The sequence below is a fragment of the Phalacrocorax aristotelis genome, chromosome 11 (assembly GCF_949628215.1).
Source record: "Phalacrocorax aristotelis chromosome 11, bGulAri2.1, whole genome shotgun sequence".
NCBI classification, from domain to species: Eukaryota; Metazoa; Chordata; class Aves; order Suliformes; family Phalacrocoracidae; genus Phalacrocorax; species Phalacrocorax aristotelis.
In genome coordinates this window covers 5,626,379-5,652,263 of record NC_134286.1, presented here as the reverse complement: position 1 = coordinate 5,652,263, position 25,885 = coordinate 5,626,379, and the positions used below count along the sequence as shown (strand labels likewise).

Here is a 25,885-nt window from a genome sequence, read left to right as displayed (position 1 = left end):
ACAACAGCCAAAGACTGTTAGTACTTTCTCAAAATTTATTCATCACATACTCAGAAGTTATTATCTTTGAGTTACTAAGTTTGAAGGAATCCTCAAGCCTAATGTTTTCAGAACTAGTAGGTTTGACGATTGCCCCATTTGTAAGTTAAAACCGATCTGTTTATCCATGTTTTTTAGTCACAATGTCATTTTGCTAAATAAAATAAATTTTAAAATAAAATTTAAATACATTTTATTGAATTTTATTAATATTATTAAAATTATTAAATTTAATTAATATTTTTAAATAAATTTTAAAATAAAAATCTATTTCAGGTCATCAAAAAATGCATTCAGCCATGCTACTAAAGAGCAAGAAGTGTCTTAGAATACTCCCTTACAGAGAAAATAAGCATTTGAGAAGTATTAGAAAATTACTTTCTTTTCATGTGTCTATCTATGTATAGGCTTCTACAGCTCCATAATATATAAAATAAGAGTTTAAAAGGTAAATATTTAGTGTGAAGAATAAAGATTGACATAGAAACTATTATCTTACTTCAATGTGTCAAATGGGACATACTTCTGCAAAGTATTAGATATCTGTATTTGGAACAATACCATACTACTATTTTGAAGGAGGAAAATGGGACTTTCTTGTAGGATTTCTAGTAAATCCATTGTTCCCACTCAATTCTAAAAAATATTATAGGTCAAGCTGACACAGTCTGGACTGCAGAACAGCAATGCTGATCACTGTTGCAAATAACAATATCAGACAAAACCAAAAAGCATACCAAGTACAAATGAAAAAAAAAAAAAACTATGTAAAGGACTGCAGAAAGTCAGTAGTACCCGTGAAAAATTCCTGGTAACACACTTACTTAATACCCATCTGGATTAATTACTGAATTTTATTTACATGTGTCTATTTATGAAATAAGCAAAGACTCACAATTTGGAAGAAATACAGAAATGCCATTTTCATTACATTTTCAGTGGTAAGATTTAAGAGAGGAGTCTATATAATAGAAAAATGTTACTCTAGAATAGTGGGAGACAGTAATGGAATGAGTAAAAGTGAAATAGTGAAAGAAAAAGAACTGAAATTCAAAACTGTACTTATCATATTGTATCCTAACCTCCAAGGTACCAAGAGTCACTTTTGAAAATAGTGAGAACCCAGTACATTCTCAGAAAGGAAGACCAACGTCTCCAGATCTCAAAATAATGTGGTAAAGTGAAAACCTTAGCACTTGGCTATCTTTCACAGCAAGATATATTGGGTACTGAGACAGGCATGTATCTTCAGTTATAGTCTATGTACTGTATACTGCCTAGAAACTTTGCTTATTAAATATGTGATAAATGCATATACACCTTCATGCTCTTTCTTCAGATACATATGCACATAAAACACACACCTACAATACTTACATACACAGATATGTAAGCACTATATATCTCTCTCTAGCTCTAAACACTATAAAGATTCAGCATACCTGTAAAAACTGTTAAAAGATGTGCAACCCTTGGAATTCCTACTTAGACCAGATTTTGTTGAAGAAAATATAAACAAAAGAAAAGTACTGTGAAGGAGTATGAGGTTTTGAAAAAAGCATATTTCTTTAGGTAGATTACTAGTAAGCTTTACAGTAGTTTTTGTGTGGTAAAGTTATTTTAACAATTATAGCTACTAATCACTGTAAAACATACCAGTATATGTATAGATTTGATGGTGTGCATGCATTAAGCAAACAGACCAGAGGTGTCTTTAAAAAAGGTGCTTCTCCAGAAGGTATACAAATATAATCTTAAAATTTATTTTAGAAATAGATAAATAACACATAAAAGGAACAGTACTCGGTTATTCAATCCGAAAACAAAAATAGATATTAAAAATATTTGTGAAAAAGCTTTTACAAATAATACTTAAGAGCAGGATATAACATAAATATATGTTTTATGGTAAAATGGGAAATCACAGTTAATGTGAAACAAAAAAACCCCACCGCATTACAGTTTATGTTAAAAAAATAATTCCATTTACATCACAAACCTGCTTTGCTCCTGACAGTGCCCTACTGCCCTTCAGCAATCCACCACTCAATTAAATTCAGAAGGATTTAAAGATACCCTCTGAAGTCCGATGTATTTTATGATCTGATAGGCAGCTTTCATACAAACTGCAGATTGTGTGCCATAGTTTTTCCTTGGAGTGACTCACTTGATATCAGGGCATGTTTAAGATTGAGTGGAATTGAGCTCTGGTAGACACACATCCATATGAAATCCAGGCATTGACAATATGACAAAGGATGCAGAACAGCAGATCTGAGAGCCATCTTTGGCTGCTGGCATTGTAGGTCTAAGAGCAGTGATGCGATTAATTTGCTCTGTAAAACTGGCAACAAATAAAGAACTGTTCTTTTTGCTGAGCCACACATAGCACTGTAACTAACAAAAAAAAAAACCAACTCTAGGACTTTATCTATAGACACAGACCTGCCTGCACTGGTGACAGCGGTGACGATGTGCATGAGATAAAAGGATGAATCTCTTGAGAAGTTTACTGAGATGATGGAGAGTAATAATAATTGCAGTCTAAAGTACACTAAGGTAACTTGGAAAGTATGATTGATATTCCAAACAAAATATAATGAGTTTTCAATTTCAAAAGCAACATTTGGTCAACTCAGTGATTTTTGCTCTTAATTTACTCCAACTTCTATGAAGTCAGAAAACAGTATTTCTGTAGGTGAGAACATTTGAGAAACAGAGATGGTTTTGACATATGTACACCTAGCTGTGACTCAGGATGCTGATACTGATTTTAAAAAAACCCAAAAACTAAATATAGAATTTTTTGACTGGCCTTCATGTCATTGAGAAGTGTATAAATTGATACTTGGCATGCACACATATTTGGTCAGTGCACATATAGGCTTTCATGAGACTTTCATAAACTCATTTAATCAGCAGAAGGAAATGAGCTCTCTAACAAGTCTTGTGTCAGTCTATAAAATAATTACTTTTTTAAAAGGGATACTTAGATGTAAGAAAACAAAGATCGAAACAGAGGAAGCACATGAACTGAACTACTTAAGAGGTTGCTGGCTTTTCCCTTAGTGCATTTGACGGTTATTATATTTGGCTGTGCTGAGTCATGAGTGAACTAGGAGAGACATTACTGATCTGGACCAGTAATTCAACCCCTTGCTGCACCTTTTATTTTGTACATGTAACTTTTTTGAAGTTTAAAATCATCCTAGATACTTTTAGAATTATTTCTTGATGGACTAGAATTATATGACCAGTGAAATATTTTGAAAAAGGTAGACTTTTAGCTAGGTTAAAAGCAACAGAACTAGCAAGCTCATGAAAAATATTTTTCTCTGCAAGCACGTAACTGGCACATTTAAATTAGAAAGGTACCTATCAAAGGTTCTCTTCACACTTGGTGTAAGAAAATAGGCACTTCTAGACAGTATGCAGTCCTAAAGTCAAAACAACCTGCTATAGTCTATCTATACCTTTTCACTACCAGAGAAAAAACTGAGGGCAACTGCACATCCACTTGAGATGACTAAGTTACGCACTTGAAGTGAGGTTTGATTAACCTAGTCCAGTATCTCAACTCGTTATCACTCAATTAATGAAAAAAAAACAAGTTTCAATGTAAACATTCAAATTATTTAGTGCTTTTCTCAATCAAACATTAATTTTATGAGTTTTCTCATCAAGGAAATCCAACCTAATTGTCATAAGAACAGAAGTCCAAAGATTCAAATACCAAAGAAAAAACAGAAACTGGAAGTCTGTGAAATCCTACTGTCTTCCTGACAAACAGCTCTCCTAGGCCAAAGGGTTATTACTCTTAATGAATACCACCCACCTACAAAGCACCTAAGTGAACAACTTTAATAGCAACAGGCAGGACCAATCCTTTTTACACTAAACAATACTTCTGGAACAAATTCCTTACTCTGTTAGGAACGAACTTTCAACCCAAAGCAACAGACTGAATTGTGGCATTGAGTCAATAAATATCATTACTGTATGTCTAACCACTGCAAGTGTTAGGTTTTTAGTATAAAGCAGAAATGCTGCAAGGGTATGATAAATAGGAATAGCAAAAATTGTCTTACAGATACATAAACTTCTTCCCAGGAAAATTATTTCATTATCAGAAATGAAAAATTTTCTGTAACAGTCATTGCTATAATAATGCAATACAATATGCTAAATTACAATACGTACTTCATTATTAATAGAATTTATTTTACAGATCAAATAGCCAAATACACATTTTTAAAAGAGCCAGATAGCAAATGTGCAGGAAACTATAGGCAACAGTCATGGTAGACATTCTACAGTCCAAGAACTGAGGCAACGTGATTATTAAGTACAAGCTTATAAATATCTTTACATCAAACATACAGTAATGTGTAAGAATTCCATGTTATAGTCTAATTCATGAATCACTAATAACTTTTTCTTTAAAAGAAAGTTATATATACTGTATACATCCCAGTTAAAAGCAGTGTCTGTATTTCATTTTATTCTAGCAAACTAATATTACATGTCTTCATATAAGTGCAGAAAACAGGGTTCTTTATACTCCTTTGCTTCCTAAGAGATTTTTGCATTGCATATGAAATTCTAATATTATAAGTGATACATATTAAGCATTACTCCCTAAAATATGAGGCAATATACAAGAACTTGCAACCAACCTGCAAACGAAGCTATGATATTCAAATTTTATTTTCTAAATGAACGGTGCTAAAGAACAAATTATAATGTAAAAAAATTAAATTAAAAAGAAATTAACTATATAGAGAAATAATTGGGGAAAAAAACCCAACAGTGGGCCATTTTTTCCCCATGTGCTGGCTAACAGTGAAAAATGTATGTATGAGATTTCCTATTTTATCACACTGAAAAGCAAGCCACTGGGTTTATGACTTCTTTTTTTAAAATAAAAGTACTTCAAAAGGTTAAATGTATGGCACCTGTTACACAGACATTATCTAGATTTCAGCAAGCAAAATGCAAACTAAATTTTATTTTTAAAAATCAAGTAAATCATTTCCAGTTATTTAAAAAGTGATCATTTATTACAAAATGTGGATAAGAAAGCAGGAAGTACTCATCTTTCACTACTGCTATTGTGCCCATAAAATGAGAAAGCAGTGATTTGATCAATTCTACTTATGATCCATAGCAGCAATATCATCATTAAAAATATTATGGAATAGATATAAATAACACTTAATCCTTAACATGTATAGTGGTGCTATAAGTGACAACAGTTCATTTGTTTTTCTTTTAAATGCAGGGAGTATAAAGAACTTTACATTCTCTTTTTAATGTATGAATAAAATTTATTGCTCCCTTTTAATATATTTAAAGAAACAAAATTCCTAATTGTTTCAACTAAAATAAATAAGGAAAAAAATCTGGGACAAGAAGAAGATTACAAGCAAAATAATTTACCATGATCGCCAAATGTGAAGAAGGATGGATCACATTACTTTTTTCTTAGCAAAACTACGTTATAGAACACTATAGCACAATGTACTAAAATTTCTTTGTCTTTTTGTTTTAAAAAATTCTTGCCCTTGATACCTTTCAGTAGGGCAGCTTGAACAGTTCATCATCACTTCCAAACCCCTCTGGAGATCAGACGATAAATTTCTTCGGCAATCAGAGACAGGACAAAGGGCTTTCTCGTGCTATTTCCTTGTTTTCATGTTTGCTGGCTTAACATCATTGTGTACACGTACGACTTCAGTATATAACATCAGATGCGATGACGTTCAGAGCTGGCAAACAGAGAAACAGCATGAGAAAAGCCCTTTCCTGCATAATTTTCCCTATATATAGTAAAGTTTGTTTCCAAATTTCTACCATGTCAATCACTGTATGGCTTAAGAAGTACTGAACTATTGCTGTTCTAAGCAACCAACCATTTTTTATGTGTGTGTGTTTCCAGGTTTCTATACACAAGCAAATATCTGCACACATCTATATACACATAGCAAGAATGCTGAAACAGAAGGAGCCACAGAAATGGCTTCTGTGTATGTCATGCTAGGTATCTTACTTTTTTTTGTTTGTTTGTTTTGCTTTATGAGCTCAAAACCCCAAGTGCTGTTGCGAGATTATAGCTATCAGAAGACTACCATCCTACCTAGAACACGTTCTAGAGGGTTTTAGCAGACTTCATGCAATAGCATCATTCCAAAGAGCATACAATATTTTGATTTGAAGGTTATTTTGCATCTTTAATCTATATTTATCATCAATAGAGTTAGAGTCCTGAAAAAATCACAGAAATTAAGCCATTCTGATCAATTATTTCACAGGAAAGCAAGCACTATCAATACCACAGTCACCAAGACACTAGCCACTCACTGGTCAGGAAATTGCTATCAACTGTAGATTATTGAGTGTAATACCTTCTGGGAGAAAATAGGAAAAGAAAGAAGTGTGAAAATTAACCCGCAGTGAAATCAGACTTCTTTGTTGACAATGGTTTATAGCTGTAGATCACTTAAAAAAACAAAGTTTGGTCATGAGGAGAAAAGAATAAACTTTTCAGTTATCCCACTGAGAAATGAAGGTGAAACGCATTTCAAGTTTAGGAAAATTTATGCTGCCGCTACCCCAAGGCAAGCTGCTATTAGAGAGAGCACCGCATATCATTCTAGCCTGCATAAAAATTATCCAGTTATTAATGCTGGAACTTCATCTACCAACTTCAGTATAAACTCAGCCAACAAGTTCTTACTGGGTGGGGGGGGAAGCCCTTGTTTTATCCAAGTTAGTTTTTACTTAAGTGTCATATTCAACATTTTTCATTTTTTCCTCACACAAAACATCAATTTCTTTTTACTTCCCATATGTGCTCTGGTTTTGTCTTCTACTATGAGGCAAGGGGGCACTTTCCAGATATACAAAAACTATATATTAAAAGAACAATTCTGAAGAAGTTTTTCTTCAAAGTGTTCCACAGAGGAAAAGCATTTTCTTGACCAGCTTTACTTCAGTAGTACTCCACATTTAAGTAACTGCTCACTAACTTCCAAGTCACAGACTTTCACTTATCCTTCAGTTAGAAATCTTTTCTCCAGATGTGAATTTCAGGTTTTTTTCTGAAATGTATAAATATACATGGCAGCATATCAGAACTGCCAGCGAAATAACCAGCCAGAAAATTAAGTGAAAATAACAAGAATATTTAGAATAATAGTAATCAATTCTGAAACGGCTTTTAGGAGGGGCGTATACCGACAGCTATTTAGCTGATATTTAAAAGAAAATGCTCTTTGAGTGTAATTTACCCTGTATTTGTCAGCACAAAGTACCAGTGTTATCTCTGTACCCTTTTACATACTGGAAGCATTAGCACTGCCTGCTGATTATTACAGTATTCTAGATTAAACTCACTAGTCTCACTGTTATTAAACAAAACAATAAATCCTGCAGCTAAATATTTACATAACAGGTGAGTTTTCAGAGCTATGACCTTCAGGAACAGTGCAATATTCTTTCAATTCACATCGTAAGGACACTGGTCTCATAGTAAGTAATAATAATGACTTTTCACCACATTTTAAACCAGAATCAGAAACCCAAATATATCATAACTGTAAGCAGGTCTAAGCAGTCACGAATTACACAGTAGGGCCCCAAAAAGGCAATGTACTTCCTATTTTTATTCTTAAGTTAGGACATGTTCACAGTTGATAGAATCCTGGGAACTAAAATCAACTAATGAAGATTTGTGTTAGTAAATAGGAGAAAAATCAATCTGCATTCCTGTTCACTCCCTCAACAACTTCCCAAAGATGGTATAGTGTACTAGCTGTGGAGCTAAATTAACATACAGATCAGACTCCACTGTGAAACAGGGAGAAACAGCAAAAGGCTGTTTCATAGATTCAAAGCATGATCGCAGCTTCCAGCTCTATCAGTGGAAGAAGTGGACTGAAACAACCGAGTTCTCCAGTGCTGCTTTCATGAACAGTCACACTCTTTCACTAACACAAAGTCAGATAAAACTTGTTCTTAAGTTTAAAATGACAACACAAAGGATCACAGGACCCTTCCTGAGTGACCAGGTGTTTCTTTTCAAAGATTTCTACTGTTCCTATACTATGCATTATACTATTTTCAAATGAAAAGAATGTCTGAAATAGCAGTAATTAAAAGAAAGGGACAAGAAGAAGGACGAATGGGAAGTTCTAATGAAACTTTGTGGCAGTAGTTTCTTCGAACCAAGCTGCCAGAGATAACATTGTACTCCATAATTACGCATGTTTTGAATAGAGGGGTTGATACCTAGACAGGCATTTGAATTGTCTGAAAGTTGTTTAAAGTACTTGAGCAAAGATTTCAGATTTTAAAACTGTGTTACATACTACATGAAAACTAGACTGGAAAAAACCTCTCCTTTCTTTTCATCACTCCAGTGCAAATGCAAAAAGAATTAGATGATTTATGTCAGTATGGAATAATTCACAGAGTCTGCTCTCACTAAGGTAAATGTCAAAAGCAACTGAGCTTTTCCAAAGCTTTCAGACAGATAAACTTTAAAGATGCTGTATGTTTTTCTACCAAAGAAATACATCTTTCTGAGGCCCACAACTACCAAAACAATGAAAATCTGATGACACTGAAAGTCAGTTTGATTTTCTGAGCATCCAAATATCCCAGTTTGAAAAACTTAGTATGAATAAGAAGCCCCTTCACAGCTTATCACTTGGGAAAACTTCTTTAAAAGAATTAGCTCTACTACATCCCAAAAGAAAGCATGCTGTTCTGAAGGTCTACTGACACCAGTATTTATTAATTCCTACCTCAAAATAATATTGATATCTCTCTCCCTTGACCTTTCTCACACACAAGTACAACAGAAGCTCGATCTCTCCCTTAGAGGAGATTACATTAGGACCATACTTGTCTCTCTTTGACTTCCTGTAGAGTTCATGGTTCAATGTGTCCTCAGCTGCTTCAGGAGTCTCTGATTCCTTCTCCATAAAAATGTCAGCTGTTGCATTGCTGTCTTTATTTGCTCACATGACCACTAAGAGATACTTTGGCTTTTTTAGTAGAAAAACCTTTCGATCTGCTCTTGCATGCTTTTTGAGTACAGCTGCTATAATGACCTTGTCGTTTTATAGATCACGTAGACAAATTTAGCAGTAAAGCAAACACATAATTTCCTTTCTTTAAAGACCTGAATCAATACCATTCAGACATATACCGAATTTAGAGCTTCAGAAGAAAACATATATTTTTAGCTTTATCTCAATATTATTTCAAATATATGAGTAGAAAGTCTTACATGGACAAAACTAAGAACAGTTGAGATGTGTGGCCTGTTAATATCAGCACCCATTAGATACTGAAGAGATATCTTCATAGTGAATGTAATCTTCTTTAGCCTCCTTCAGAGAGCTTCTGGCTTGTAAAAGGGATGCATTACAGTAATTGGTAAAGTAAAATATTTTTTCTCACATTTGACATATTTTCATTTTCAAACTAGCACATCTCCCTTTCTAACTGAACTTATACTCCTTCAATTCTCCAGACTGTCCTACAGTTTTCTGAAAATTCAGAGAGTGCATGACACAAATGCATCATTACCCATAAACATCCTGTTAGCCTCCGAGGCTGGAGGATGGCAGGACAGCATGACATCTAAAGCACTGTGGCAGAAGCTTATTTTTGTTTGTTTCATTTCTTTAGTGGCTAACAGTGACAACTCGAAGTTAGTCTGTCCTGAGCCCCCTTCTCCAGACCCACAGGAGATAAAACTATACAGACTACAATATACAAACCCAGGTTAGGAGTAAGACTGACTTAAAAGATCTGTTGACATTTAAGAAATACTTTGCTCGATTTTCTTAACATGAAATACAGGTCTGCCTTTGTGATCACAGTCCAAGACAAAGGATTTATCTCTAGTGGCCTTTCTTGCCAAATTTATTTAAATAAATACATTAATCAAATTATTTATATTGTATTTAAATAAGTAATAAAAATGTGAATTCATGTGTGTAGAGGTAAATGTTGTTTTCAAATTAGTGTAAAAGGCCATTGATAGCGAGATACAATGTGAATACTTTCATACAGAAAAATAATCCTAAAAGAATAACTGTAGATTTAACAAAGTCAATACAAATATAGCAATATTAATCCCTCTTTGATATATTCAGCGCATCATACTAATACAATTTCAGGTACAGCTATATGAAGATAAGCTAATATCAGGTAATGAGTAATAAAATAACCCAGTTCTATTCTGCTCTTCCAGATAGGAAGTCCCTGCCATTGACCTTTAAGGTAGAGATAAAAGAAAATGCTCTTTTCCCCAACCAGCTTCTAAAGACGAGAATTGCTTTCCATTCTACTTTAAAAGTCCCTTCTGATGGAAGAACTATGTTAGTAAAAACCTAGAGTCATGAGCTTGCTTTCTTTGTTAGCAGCATTACTACATGACAAAGTGTATTTGAGCAGACAATGGAAGAATCTTTTTGACTCAGAGAAAGTAAACCACAGCTCAACTGAAAAATCACTTAGATCAGGCCCACAGAGATGCTGAAAACACCGCCACCCTCCTCAGAGTTATGAGAGTTCAAACAGATGTACAAATTAACAAGAAGCTTTTCTAATGTGTAATTTAAATTAGCACATTCAAATACCTTTAACAGAAAATACTCAAATCTCAAAAAGCTATTTTTCATTGCTGTCACGTCTTAGAAATAAGAAATTCAGAAATTCTCTTTTTTTCCCTTCAACTTTTCTGCTAATGCATCTCAGAAAAAGATGAAAGTTTTATAAAGTGTAGTGATATGGACTACTGCACAGATTTGTGTTGGTAAGGGGAACAAAATACAAGAAAATAAAAAACCCATCCTGCAGTTTTCAAAAATATGACTACTTTGAATGAGGAGCTTTTTTTAGGCACATTTTATCACTATAGTGATAATAAAACAAAGCCCACAGAAAAAAAAAAAACATCAAAACCTCAGCTGGAGCAAAAAGTCTAACAGACAGTCATGCTGAGGATTTGTTTCCGAGCAATAGTATTAAAATATATTATCAATAATACAATAAAATCTCCTAAAATATTTGTTTCTTTAATGATTAATTCCTTGACTAATTAAAGCTTAACTAGAAAACTATTTTCACTGAAAACTCTGTGATATCTGTGAAGAAAGAGAAGTAAACAGACAAACAGCAAAGCTTTATTATTAATGACACTTTCCAGAATATGGTGAAATATTAGATTCAATTTCCAGTGACTTAAAGCCTTTCTGTAGGGTCTTGAAGAATAAAAGGTACTTTGGTTCTCATTTAATTTTTAATTTTAAGCTGAGGATTCTTTAGACATTTTCTTTGCTGTACTGAATTTCTGAGGAGCTAATACCTGGTTTATCAGGCACAGCAGCAAAAAAGTGAGATTAATTATACTGTTCTTTTGAATTTTCCCCTAACTTTGCCTGTTGACTGTGTCATTCCACCAGATTTAAGTACTCCAGTATGTTTCTAATCTGAAAATGGCACTGAAACTCTCGGAGGAAAATCCTTGCCTACTTTTGAGAGACCTTGAAGTAAAGCTATGCCCAAATGAAGGCTGCAATTCCGGACTCCATTAATATTAAGAGCCACTTATCAGATCCTGTAAAGCTTTATTGCTTTCCACCTGGCCTAGATGACTTCAATTCTTGAGCATACAATCCTACAGAGGACAGTACCATAACCCCTCTCTGCCTCACAGAGCTGCGCTAGGTACTGCAGCAATGCAGGAAGTGCCATACTGCCATCTGCAGCCAGGAATACCCACCAGTGTAATAATTCACTGCTCAGTCATTTTCTTGTATCTCGGTTAACACTGATGAATCTCAAATTGTTTACCTTTCAATGCCTCAATCAAACATGACCTTTCAAACTTTTCATCCTTGCAGAAAAAGTTATTTTGCAGTGCTTAGAGCTAGAGTTATAGGAGTAGCAAAGTAAGAAGGGAGGGAGAAAGAGAGCACCTTAAAATTTCCATTACCTGTCTGGTGTGTATGGGGCCTGGGGTCTTGAAGCCTCCTTGACAGCTGCATTCAGAAACACTGTAAGGGTCCGAGCTGCTCGAGGAGCACTTGGAGAGTGAGTCACAGCCCACCACAAAGGTGTTATCTAGAGGCAGTTCCTGAATGACATGGTGCTTCTTGGGGGGTACAGGAGTCTCAGGTTTAATTTGAAAGGTAGGCTGTGGAGAAGCAGACTTGTAGTGCTTTGCTAAATCTGGGCTATCAGGCTTAAATGTGGTTGGTGTGGTGGCCCAGTTATATTTTCCCATAGTCTGTTCTTCTAGCTCTACAGGAATGTCTAAAGTGCCATTTATGTGCTCATGGCCAGGATCATCAGGCTTAGATTCTTCGATAGTCACAAAGTTGAGGAGGAGGCTTTTTGGAGAGCGCTTCTTTTTCTTCTTCTTTTTCTTGATCTGCCTATTCTCTTGGTTTGGGGAAACCCATTCACCACTCTGCTTGTTTTTTTGGACAACCTTGTGCCGAGGTGTCTGGCGGCACCGTACTAAAGCAGTTACAAAAATCACCAGAATAACTGTCATAGTGCCTGCAATAATGGCAATGATGATCTTGACATAATCATTGGTTTGTGGGGTTATCTCACCATCCCCAACATTCTGGCCAACTGGAGTTTCCGTATTTCTGCGCACTAGCTCTTGTACATAGGAACTATTGGTGACTGTCTCATTCACAAATAAATGCACAAGAGCTATAGTATAAAGAGACTCCGGCTGTCCTAGGTCATTGACTTTTATCACCAGTCTATGCAAGCCATGATCTGATGTAATTACCTTCTCTTTCAAAGTAATATTGCCTGTTAATTGGTCAATTGTAAACAAGCCCCTTGAGTTCCCACCTATGATGCTATAGCGGAGCTCTGCATTCATTCCTGTGTCATTATCAACTGCAAAGACTTTAGTAACTACAGACCCTGGTGTGGCTGATGTTGGAACCAACTCATACGAATAATTGGATGAAGGAATAACAAAAACAGGCCTGTTGTCATTTACATCAACAACATTGATGGTCACTTTGGCAGTTGAGGAACGCTGCAGTCTTCCTCCATCCACAGCTTTTACCTGGAAAGTATATGACCCCTGCTGTTCCCTGTCAAAGGTAATATTAGGTCTTATTACACCAGTAAGTGGATCTATAATGAAATTATCTCTACCATTTAATATAGAGAGAGTGACTGCAGCATTCTCTCCGGAGTCAGCATCTGTAACTGTGATAAGCCCCACTGTGCCATACATGGGTAAGTTTTCTGGCACATAGAAATTATATTCATTATGTGTGAAAGTGGGGCTGTTATCATTCTGGTCCAGGACAGATACTGTCACAGTAGCATTGGTCTGCAGGGGTGGCATCCCATTATCCTTAGCCAGCACAGTGAAGGAGTACCTGTCTTGCTTTTCTCTGTCCAGCTTTCTCACTGCTGTCAGAATGCCTGTACGGCGGTCAAGGTTGAAAATAGGGGGTGCGTCAGAACCCAGGATGTAGCTGATCTCAGCATTGCGCCCACTGTCAGCATCCGTAGCACTTATCTTGGTTAGCTGAGTACCAGGAGCATTGTTTTCAGGGATGGAAAGACCTATGATAGGCTGTGTAAAAACTGGGGCATTGTCATTTTCATCTTTAATTTTGATCAGGAGCATTGCAGACTGGTTTAAGGGAGGTTTCCCTGAATCTGAAGCCACTATTTTAATGGCATATTCCCGTGTGGCTTCATAATCTAGAAACGTGGCTGTCTCCAGAAGAAACTGATTATCAAACACTGGCTTTAGCCTAAAAGGGACATCATGATCTGTAAAACAAGTAACTTTTCCATTCAGATCAGCATCCTTGTCCATTACTGTTATTAATGCTATTTTTGTATTAAGGGGAGCCTTCTCAGACAAAAGCACTGTCCCGTTCACCGGATTGATGATGTACCTGGTGTCTATTGATGGGACATTGTCATTAATATCTGTGACATTAACAGTCACTGTTGCTCTTGATGGAGTTGAACTGCCATCACTTGCTAAAACAGTTAATTTGTGTACAGGAGATTCCTCTCTGTCTAGTGGTTCTCTTATAGTGATGAGGCCAGTGGTGTTATCAATGGCAAACAGCCTTTTGGCCAAACTGGAGATCTGATTGCTGAAATAGAAGTGGATTTGTGCATTTGAGCCCAGGTCTGCATCAGTGGCATGGAGCTGAGAAACAGAGGTGCCCACTGGAGCATTTTCTGGAACACTGACTTCGATGTCATTCTCTTTGAAGACTGGGCGATTATCATTTACATCCGTCACTGTGACTTGCAGGATGGCAGTGCTAGATCTTGGAGGGCTTCCACCATCTTCAACTTTAATTTTCATCACATAGGTATCCTTCTGCTCCCTATCCAGGATCTGCTGGACAATCAGTTGAGGCCACTTATCTCCCTCAGGTGTCTCAATTATATCAAGACCAAATACATTTTGACCCTACAAAACACAAAAAGAACACACTTTATCATGACAGTATATTTAAATAGAGAAATATCTCATTAATATTCTGAAATTGTCAGGGAATGTATATTTTATATATATACTGTATACAGGAATACACATTTATATATTTACCTTTATTTTGTAATTGCCGATTTTGCTTTAAGGTCTAGGGCCTTAAGAAAGCTCCAGAGCAAAGCTCTGTGTGTGAAGAAACAGATACTTTAGAAAAACAGGGAGGGTGAGTTTGGAGTGGGTGGTTCTGTGTTTTGCTTTGTTTTTCTAACTAGTTTCTTAGTTATTAAATTCCTGGACAGATGCAATTTGGTTTCGCTGTTGTATGAGTGAGCGTGGAGAAGAGGAACGAAGCCAAAATTCAACCACGTCCAAAGGCAAGAAAGGATGCATACACTGGAGAATGGAAACCAATACTGAATTTCAAGGAAAACAAGAAAGATAAAGGGACTGTTTCTCTGTTCATGGAGCAACTCTGGACATGGTCTGAAACCACCAGCATAAAGAAACACCACCGTCATTGAAAAGGGGCTTACTGCATAATTGAGGCATTAGATGTTACAGACAAAACTAAGTCATAACAGTTTATTAGAAATATATTTAAAAATGCACTAAAATCATTCCTTTCGTCATCATTATATATTTTATATTTGTAGTGAAAACTACAATCCCAGTGAGAAAAGGAGATCAATTTTCATTTCAAAAAAAAGTCACAGAACTATGAGATCAATTTGAAAATAATCAAATTTTTTCATGGGGTTTGTTGAACAACTAACACTCGTGGAATTGCAAAGAAATGCTACACATATTGCACAAGCATAGCTTTTTTTAAAACCCTAATGTTGACAAAGTTCCCTGCTAAAATAAAGATCGGAATCTGCAAATAGATTCCCTCTTCTGCTGTCTCCTCAGACAAGCAGGAATTAGGAATGCCACAGTTATCCTCTTCTCTCTCATCTCTCACCCTTCAGAGAAAGAAGGGATGTAAAGGCAGTTTTCCAGCCGTGTTTTCCATAAGGGCAGAGCTAGAATGCAGATCACTACAGCTGAATGTATAGGGTGACCAAAACCAGAAAGCATCGACAAAGATGAAAACAGTTGAAACCATAAAGCAAATACAGCTTTGGCTTCTTTAGCAGAAGGCCCATGAAAACATAAGCCTTGCAAATCGCTTCTAAATCAAGATATACATTTTGAACCAATTAGGTTAAATTTTAGAATGGTGATTCTATGCTGATCTCTTCATGAAGGCAGAGTGAGAGTTTCCCCTTCATCTTCAATCTGGCTAGCAGTTATTTGCAATAAATTTCATAATTACTGAGAAATAATGTATTATATACTCTATGCTTTAACATGGACTTCCAGAAAAAAAGCTACCAGAAGCTAGTGGAAAAAAAACCTGTCATCTATCTTTTACTTCTTTATTTGTACACAAGTTGACAGATGGGTACTGATTATTCTGTCATTAGATCCCACAACTACAACAAACACTTCAAATAGACTTTGAATACATGCAGCTATATATATGCATACCCATTTCTGCTTTTCTTTAACTATCAAGTATGAGAAGGATATTTTTCATGATACCATATGAGTTTTATATAAAATATAGAGCTTCGGTTCCCCGTCACTAGCAGTAAACTACTGGAAAAACAGAAAAGAATGCAAAGATCTCTTCCAAGTTAATTATCCACAAGTATTTCTTGTTATTCATTACAAGTTTATACATCTTTTTAAACTACAGGAAAAAAAAGAACAAATTATACTTTCTCCTAATTCAAGCAAGCCTATTTCACATTGTTTAAGGGATAAGGTTAGCTGTGACATTACGCTGCATTTTAACAAACACATTTTCTGAGAATGAACAGTTCTCCCATTCTAAATACTCCAAAAAATGATGAAACATTCAAGAAACACAGCTTTAAGATTATAATCTTAAAAAATTATAGAAAAAAAAATATAATTCTTTCCCTCATAAGCAAAGAAATTGAGAGTTTAAAATCCTGAGAAAAACATGAAGAAAACTCCTTGGGATTAAATTCTTGATGTTGAAGTGAATGGTTTTATCATCATTAAAACCTCAGTGAAGTGAAAATTTCCATTAGGGTCAGGTTGTTATTTGGACTGAACTGTACCTCAGTCAGCACATTACCCCAGTGAACTGAAGGCTTTATTCCCACGAGGAAGGGTATGAGTCCATAGGAAAAGCATAATAGATTCTTAACACTTACATAGTACCTTTTCACCATTAAAATGACTGGTAAAAATATTCTGCTATATTATTATGTCCACCACTACAGAAGGATGGGAGTGAGAAATAAAGAGAGGTTGACTTTTTTTAGTCTAAAAAGACAGTTTAAGCAATGTAACCTAACTATTTGAGACAAATCAAGGTAATGCCCATTTCAGAGCCAGGTTTAGCTTTAAGAAGCTCTGGCCCTGATCACAAGATTCTTTATTGGGGCAATAAGCAACTCTGTTACCTTATTCCATTTTCATGACACCCTTTTCAGTGGATTCATGTACACAGTAGTCTCTGAAATAATGAAACTGATATTCTTGTTGAACACTCCCTACCGTATATTTACCTGATCATTTGTAATGGATCCAAATGTCCTTTTCGGAGCTGTTTTGGGCTGTCATGTAAATAAAAAATTAGAGAGTTTTTTAAGAATTTTAACATTTAGATAGATTAATAAATACATAATGACACACGGACACTTAATGTGATAAGCTAGAAGAGCTTCTAGTATTATGGACAGGACTGCATGTGACAAGGTGCACCTCAAGTCGACACATGACTTGCCTTTAGACATACATATTGCGGTACCACAGGCTCTCACAGCAGTGTTTTGTTAAATCCATGGGGTATTGACTACCTGGACACTATAATTAATGTTCTTTCACGCCACAAATTGTAATGTGGACTTCATTATTGAGAGGAGTGGGAGAAAAGACCAGCTTCTGGTTAACGCTCATAACCAGCATGGTCTGTTGTGTTCAAAACATCTTATGAACTTGCACTTGCACACCAGTAAGGTGATATAGTAATTTCCTCAAAGAAATAGGGAAGGGAAAGAATATATTGTACTAAATATCCATACAGAAATGACTGCTTGTGATACAAAGTACTCTGAAATTAAGACAGTCTATCAGTAATTATTTCTTAAAACATTACAAATTCTATAACTGTATATAATAACTATACATTGTTAACTGACAAAGAATAGGTCAACACTGTCCTCCATCTTCGTTCAGGAAGGTGTGCTGGTTTTGGCTGAGAAGGGGTTAATTCTCCTCACTGTGGGGGGTTGGGGACCTTTCCAGCTTCCCAGCTCTGCCTTGTGGCGGGGGGGTGGGGGGTGGGGGGCTGGGAGGGGCGGGGCCATGGCGGAGGCGGCTGACCCCAACTGGCCAATGGCAGGTTCATTCCATACCATGTGACACCATGACCAGTATATTGGGGGGGGGCAGTTGCGGCTCGGGGGCGGCGCAGTATCGGGTTGGCGGGCAGTGAGCAGCTGCATCGCTTGCGGTTCGTTCCCCTCTCCCCTCCCTTCCCCCCTCCCCCGGGGCTTTGCGCCTCTCGTTGTTCTCCTTTACATTGCATATCTGTTGTTTCTTTTAATTTTAATTATTAAACTGTTCTTATCCCAACCCACAAGCGTTACCCTTCTGATTCTCTCCCCCATCTACCGGTGGGGGAGTGAGCGAGCGGCTGTGTGGGGCTGAGCTGCCGCTAAACCACGACAGTCTTTTTGGCGCCCAACGTGGGGCTCAAGGTTTGGAGATAACAACAGCTGCTGGTCACAGCACCATGTTGTCCTTTTTGCAGTTGGTGTTAAAGATCTGTGTTGGTTTGTTGAGTCTGCTGTGTTCTGCTGTGATTAGTAATGTTTTGCCTACAAGGTTTGTTATACAAACACTCGTTTTCAGCTTTATCTGGTATTTGGGGTTTTTGCTGAAACCGTTACTGTACTTTGGATACCACCTTGTTGAGGCAATTAGCAATTATACCTCCTCCTCTGAGAGGTTTTATATGGAGGAAATACAGAATAGTACCTTTGCAACTTCGTTCTATGATGTCTCTGCCTCTACTACAACAACGTTTTTGTATCTTGAACATCCTTGGATGGTTAAGGTGCACTTATTGTTAGGTTTTGGGCATGTTGTTTTAGTTTTGACTAAGCAACTTAAGAATAGCACCCAGAAATCTGCCCCAAGGCTTGATAGTTACGAGTGGCAGGGCATGTGGGATAGCATGGGCAAATACCTAGGGCAGTGGGCACGCCCAGTGTTTTGGAATTTCACCCCCGAACAAGTGCAGAATCCTAAAAAACTAGTAGAATATTTGGAGAAAGTATGTTGTTATGCTGGGAACTCCAGAGAGACACAGATAACTGCAACGTGTTGGGGCCTGGCCCATGCGTACCGAGCCATCTACCGGTCGGGGAGTAAGCGAGCAACTGTGTGGGGCTGAGCTGCCGGCTAAAGCATGACAGTAGGGTATTCTGAACCTTTAGAGAAAGGCACACAAGCAAAGACAGTTCATTGTTTTGTGTCTACAGCTTCGCCCCATGCTTAATATCAATAATTATCTTCCTGCACTATAAATGACAAACACATTACAGGATGTATGTCTTTAGTTCAACTGAGTCTTAAAAGTCAAGGGCTAGACAACATGCACATAATGAACTTTTACTGATGTTCTACAGTAACTCATTTCAATGAATACTGCAAGAAGACTGTGAGAAGTTTTTAGAAGTGCATGCTTATTTATTATATGTCAACAATCCTCGTAAAATCAGCTAGTTTTATTATTTTTTAGATATCTTACTCTGCCTGAAACCTAAAATAAGCAGATTCAGAGTGGCTAAGTTCCAGCAGGCCAAATACAGCAATACAGGGAAATAAAATGAACAAAATGTTAAAAAGACATAAAAAGAAAAAAGAACAAAAAAGATAAAAAGATCAGCTTCCCATTAGAGAGTAATTCATTAACTCACTGAAGTATTTACTTAATAATAAAACCTTTGGCTGAAATGCAATCTTGTGGCCAAAGAACCCTAAAATCTTTTCAGAAAGTCCAGGAAATAATGCATGTTTGCTAACTGCTAGTTATTTCAGATATAGCAACACAGACAACCTTTGCAGGTCTCCTGCAAAATTACAAGACAGGTCCCAGCCACTGTTTCCTTGTCTGTTTTTATCAAGACATATGGAACTAATCTGTAACTGTAGTGTTATATTAGGAAAGAAAATAGTATAATAGCACAATTTCCATTCCTAATGCAGAAAACTAGACAACAGTTATACATTGGACAGCATTTGTAATAAAAGCTGAAAATTAAACTTGGATTTTTCTTCCAAAGGTGATACTTCGGATGTGAAAATGTGAATTCCCAAAGCCATGCTAAAGCCTTAACCACAAAATATTCTATACGATAGTCAATAATGGATGCAAGTTCCAGTAATATGTGCATACTCGTATACTCAGATCTATAATATCTTAAGTGTTGTAGCTCTAATAAAGGTCCCTTGTCTGCTATTACTTACACAGTGTACAATTCACGTGTTCACTCAGTCTAGAAGATTAAAATTTGTTGGACAGCTGTCCTGTTTAAAGACTGCACAGTCACTACCCTCATCACCTCGCACAGCTTACAACCCAAAGTTACTTGAAATATGTATTATTAATACTGATGGTTGCCTTATGAACTGAGTGACAGTACCTTAAAGGAGAAAATATAATTACAAAGGTAAGAAATTTTTATAATGCAAAACTCAGCAGATGCAAAGCTGTTTACCTATTTGAAACAGTAGCTCTTTGTCAAAACAACTACAGACTTTTAATTTGTAGGGCAAGAGTCCTATGGGTTTTGTTCATTTTATTGTTTTCTGTCAGTAACACAGAGTTTCACGTGGTTTCCTTTGAAGTAAGTCAAAGCTTAGCTCCAACCAAACTGAACCTACAGGTTCAAAACCACAGCAAACGGAGGACTTGGAAGCTTCCAATCATGCAAGAACCTAAAGTTAATTTTGTGCATTCAGAATCCTAATTAGCTCTATCCCTACGTAAAAGTTCAGGGCATCATTCATTAGCAATGTCTATATCATAACTTGCTGGTTTTCCATCTTTGATTATAAAAGAGCTTCTACAAATGCAAAGCACTGCCAAAGATTTCCTCTCCATATATACATATACAACCACACACAAAACCTTGCTCGCCCTATGAAGCAGACAAAAAGCGAAATGCTGTAGATGGGATCAATAGAACACAAGGATAATAACGAACCATTTCATGCTGGAAAGGAACAGTAAAAAATATAATATGGAATGAAGCAGCAGACAATCAATGCATTTAATACTGATTTTCTGAAGAAAAAAGGCTAGGCGGTATACCTAAACACGAAACTGCTTCCTTGGAAATCTGAATTTAATGTTACTACAAAAAGACTCACACAGTTCAAACAATTACATCACTTGAGCCTCCTTAATCCATTCAGATTATTTGTTCCTTTCTGTAAAGAGTTCCTTTCAATCTTGTCGTGTTCCAAACACTGTCAACTTTATTTTCTAAGACTGATAGATAAATAGGCAGATAGACAGACAGATAATTTTTTTCTGAGATGCAGACTTTTTGCATTCTCCTCAATTCTTGGCATCCAATTCTCAGAATGTATTTATTAGATCATGTTCACCTCCATTAAGGAGTAACGATTAGAGACAGTGAATATTATACTAGGGTCAGAGTAACGGTGTATCCACATTACTGCATCAACATGATATAAAAATACCAAAATAATTGCATACAAAAAAAGTGGCAGCAGAAATTGGGCTGTCACTTGACTAGTCTTGCACAATGTTCTGTAGACGTACAATTATATATTTCAGCAAAATATGCAACTGTACCACAAAACTTTACAGAATTTATCTTAACAATACTCCTGCTATATAAATAGCTGTACCACTACCTAAAGATGGGAAAATGAAGTCAGAGACATTTTATCAGTTGTCTAAGGTTTGTAGCTTGTCTGAAAGAGCCAGCCACTTCAGAATTACCAATCATGTATTAAACTAAATTTTAGAACATAACTTTAGAAACTCACCTTTAGAATCTTAAACTTCAAACAAAAGTTTTTTCATTTAGAGACACTCTTCCCAAAAGAAGACGGGTCAATAGCTGCAGGTAAAGCAATTAGGGAAGTAACCTCCCCTTTAAACTCCTCCATTATAGTTGTTCAGAAATATTCACAGACATCCTATTGAACAGGAAGCTACATTTTCAATGTGCCTGAAGGTGTTCAGATTAAGGTATTAAATATGTTTGAGCTTCACTCTGAATTCTCATGTTTCCACACCCAGATAGATACAGCTGCAGATGCCTGACTTGTCCTTCAGTATGTTCTCTGTCTTTGGAGTGACACTATAGATACATAATGAAGGAAAAAATTAGGATTTGTATTAGGCAACAATATATTCAACAAGTTAATTTTGATATTTGCTTTATATATGTGTGCCAATTATGTATTTGCTCACTTTCCTAGTTGAGAACAGCAACAGGAACAGAATGGAGGATCTCTAAAAAAGGGAAATAAATGAGTACATGTTTTAGCGATGCAATTCTCTAATGCATCACTGTGCTCTTGGAGGTAACAGCTAACAGTTCTGTATTGCTGTTCAGAACAGCTCTTAAATCACAACCTCGTTTTGCTTCGACAGCCAAACAAGGTATCTTCAGCTCCTAATCACACATTTTAGAGCTCTCAGATGAATGCTGACTGGGTGTTGGAGCAGTGTGAACCTGTAATGCCCTCCCATTCACTACCTGCTCTATAACCAGATCAGTACTTTCAGGCAGAAGGAGATTAAAACTGACAGCCACTTGTAGACAAGAAAATAGAAACAACTGAGACGTTTCTGAAAATTCCTTCACCCTAAAGTAGTGACTGTCCAGTATCCTCAGCTTCCAGTAATTTCAGTGGGAACTGGGAGTGATGGACATATATGGATTTGGCTTGTGACAAATGGAAAAATAAAAAATAAAGTAGACAGAAAACCTTGGTCCTGCCTTAAAAAGGGGTACAAATATTTCACAGAATCACAGAATGCCAGGTTGGAAGGGACCTCAGGGATCATCTAGTCCAACCTTTCTGGGAAGAGCACAGTCTAGACAAGATAGTCCAGCACCCTGTCCAGACGACTCTTGACGGTGTCCAACGTGGCCGAGTCAACCACTTCCCTGGGGAGATTATTCCAAAGGTGACTGTCCTCACTGTGAAAAATTTCCCTCTCGTGTCCAATCGGAATCTCCCCAAGAGCAACTTGGGTCCATTCTCCCTTGTCCTCTCCATGGGAGTCCGTGTAAAAAGGGAGCCTCCATCTTCTTTGTAGCTACCCCTTAAGTACTGGTACGTGGTGATGGGATCCCCTCTGAGCCTCCTTTTCTCAAGGCTGAACAAACCCAGCTCTCCCAGCCTATCCTCATATGGCAGGCTTACCTTATTTGATCTGAGGCCCTTTTAAACTAAAGTTTAGCTGTGAGCAAAACATTTTTTCCTGAAAAAAATGTTGACAAAACTTTCATCTGAATGGCATGAGTATCTCACACACGCAACCCCTTCTCTTCAGGGTCCTAGCATTCAGAAACACAAAGAAAATAAATGAATAAGATAACATGTTCTCTGGATTTACATCACAAGGACATTCTTTCACATGCAGAGACCACACTTTAATATTCGTGTGTCACTGCTTTATGAATTTTGACATTGAAAAATACACAGCCTTAATGCAGAAAATTAATAATTCATGTGGGCAAAAATATAACCGAATGAGAAAAAAACTATTATAATAAAGTTCACTTCTTTCATTTTGAGTAGACTTCCCCCAGCTTTCACAAACAGGCTTTAGGAACTGTAGGCCTCTCGCAAATACTGCTGAAATGAACGTGACAGTAAGCTTTTTTCAAGACCTTCACTCTTTGCAGGGTTTTGTAAAACTCAAAAGAAGAGAAAGTTTGTATGGGACATTTACCTACCACAGGATCATTTTTGCTTTTGAATGAAATGAAGTTATGCTATTCCAAATAATGAAAACTTATCCTTTTTGTATTATTCTGGGAAAATAACAGTGGATCTACCATATTAAACTGTAAAGGTACATGACATACGAAGTGCAAGATGCCACTTCACTACACATTGCAAGATAATATGTAACACTGCAATTTCAGGGTAATAAATTATAGACAGTTGCTGAAAAGACATACAGAGTGATAGTAAGTATGAAAATAGTCCAGAGAGACTGAATTCTAAAACTCATTAAATAGACCTCTTTTCACCATGTTAATCAGGGAATGTAGGGGACAGACCAAAAATGTGTTTTCTGGTGCCAGCTTTATCAGGAAGACAAGTTTTCTTCCTCCTCCAGTGTTACTGACTCCTATTGATCCAAATCAGCAGAACAAAAGCTAGACAAAAAGGAATAAACATTTCCTTACTGTAAGGCAGTAACTCAACTCTGAAAGTCAATTTTGAAAAGATATCTTATGCTACCTGTGTGTACTGAAAATTCTAGTATATAAACTGTCATGACTTCTAGTTAACAGGTTGTATTCCTTGTAACAGCTTCCCTGTGAGTTGTTTGGGATCAAAAATCTTAAAGGATATTTGATACATACTTTTACAAGTAGTTATACTGAGGAATATATTCTTTGCTAAGAACAAAAATAAATTCCAATTTTACTCTAACTGAATGCACTTCTGCTATTTCTCAGACTTAAAATCAGTGAAAAAATTGATAAAATTGATTTGCAAGAAAGAAAATAAAATTAAGAATATTAGAATGGCATGTTTACAGGAGAAACACCAAACACTCATCATTCCATTCCAGCTTTCCTGCTCAGTTTTTCTTCACTGTTTATATTCTCTAGTAGTTCAGTCTCGAATATACGCTACAAATTTTGGCTAATGGACAAGGGTTTTTCCTCTGACAGGAAAAAATCTGAAAAAAAGCATAGAACCATAGAACACAATTAGCCAACATCTAAGCATGAAGAATACCAGCTTCAGAAGGTAAATATAATACCCATCTCCTGTTGCAAAGATACAGACTGGTCCCACGAGGTAACATGTATCCTCCAATAAATTGTGAACTATCTATCCTCTGAGGCTCAGACAAGCTCTCCCACAATTCATGGAAAAAACTGCATAGAGTGGTTAATCTTAGTAGTGAAGTAAACAATGGGGTGTATCTGCACAGGAAAGCTAACACCAGAGCACTCAAAAGAGCTGAAGTATTATTTAACAATATGACTGACCTCACACAAATGCCACTAGTCCAGAAACAGCAAATTAAGCAAAGATAGTTGAAGCCATTTCTGCCCAATAACAACTTGTGTAACCCAATTCAGAGTAAAAGCCAACTTTCCCAGGTCTGGATCCACTCAAAGTTCTTTCCTGAGGTTAATTCAATCACTGTCCTAAAACAGATGTTTCCAAATAACAGTACACATGCTGTTTGTGTATGTAATATGCACACAGAAATTGGACCTGCGGCCTCTTCCTTACTATAAAATATAAACAGCTTTTGGGCAACTGACATGTTTTCAACCACCACGGTGTCAGTGTGGCATACAAGAACTGAGAACTTTCCCTAGATTCTTCATAACTACTCCACTAGGATAATAACCTCAGGTTAAAGAACCATCACAACACCCATAGAATTAATCTTGCTTTGAGACACTTGCTAACAAAGGCAGCAGCTCTCAGCCACATACAGGTTAGAATTAGGAAAATGGTTGTAAGAAAGCACCCTCTGGGGATGACAACATGCTCTGAATAATTTAATGCGAAGTTTAGCCTTCATGTTGTAAAAACGTGATGTAAACAACTGAATCTACCAAACAAAAACTATTAAAATTAATCAACCTAAAATCCAATCCTAAAACATGTTAAATTATGACCAACCAAGTGGGAAACCAACCATCAGCATGGAAAATAAAACACACCTAAAACAATTTAACTTAAACACTCCTTAAACAACTTTTCACTTAGACACAAACACTTAGCCTATACCTTGATTTTTGCACTTAAATGTCTTTATTTTAAAGGGTTTAATATATTGTTAGGATTGTCGTACATTAAGATATTAAGCTATGAACAAGAATTCCATTTCTTATGTTTATGAAGCAGCGAGTTAAATGAACAGTTTATTTTGAATTCAAAACTTTTGTTAGGCACATTGCTATTTTTACAACACACCTAGGACATTCTACCAACTACTACACCTGTCATTAGACATCAAATTCACAGATACACAGATAAGATAAA

The 25,885-nt window shown here is 36.4% G+C and overlaps 1 protein-coding gene across 7 annotated transcripts in view; it reads right to left on the bottom strand.

Annotated features, from left to right (window-relative positions):
- PCDH11X (protocadherin 11 X-linked) overlaps window positions 1-25,885 on the bottom strand; it is a 520,325-nt gene that overhangs the window by 425,434 nt on the left and 69,006 nt on the right. For 5 of the 7 annotated variants that reach the window (XM_075106680.1, XM_075106676.1, XM_075106682.1 and 2 more), the window contains 2 exons: window positions 17,146-17,193; window positions 12,053-14,539 (listed from right to left, as the gene is read on the bottom strand). In XM_075106680.1, coding sequence (XP_074962781.1) covers window positions 12,053-14,539; window positions 17,146-17,193 — 2,535 coding nt within the window. Of the gene's footprint in view, window positions 1-4,243; window positions 5,808-12,052; window positions 14,540-17,145; window positions 17,194-25,885 lie in introns of those variants that run through there. The other 2 variants (XM_075106683.1, XM_075106677.1) reach the window with 2 other exon arrangements.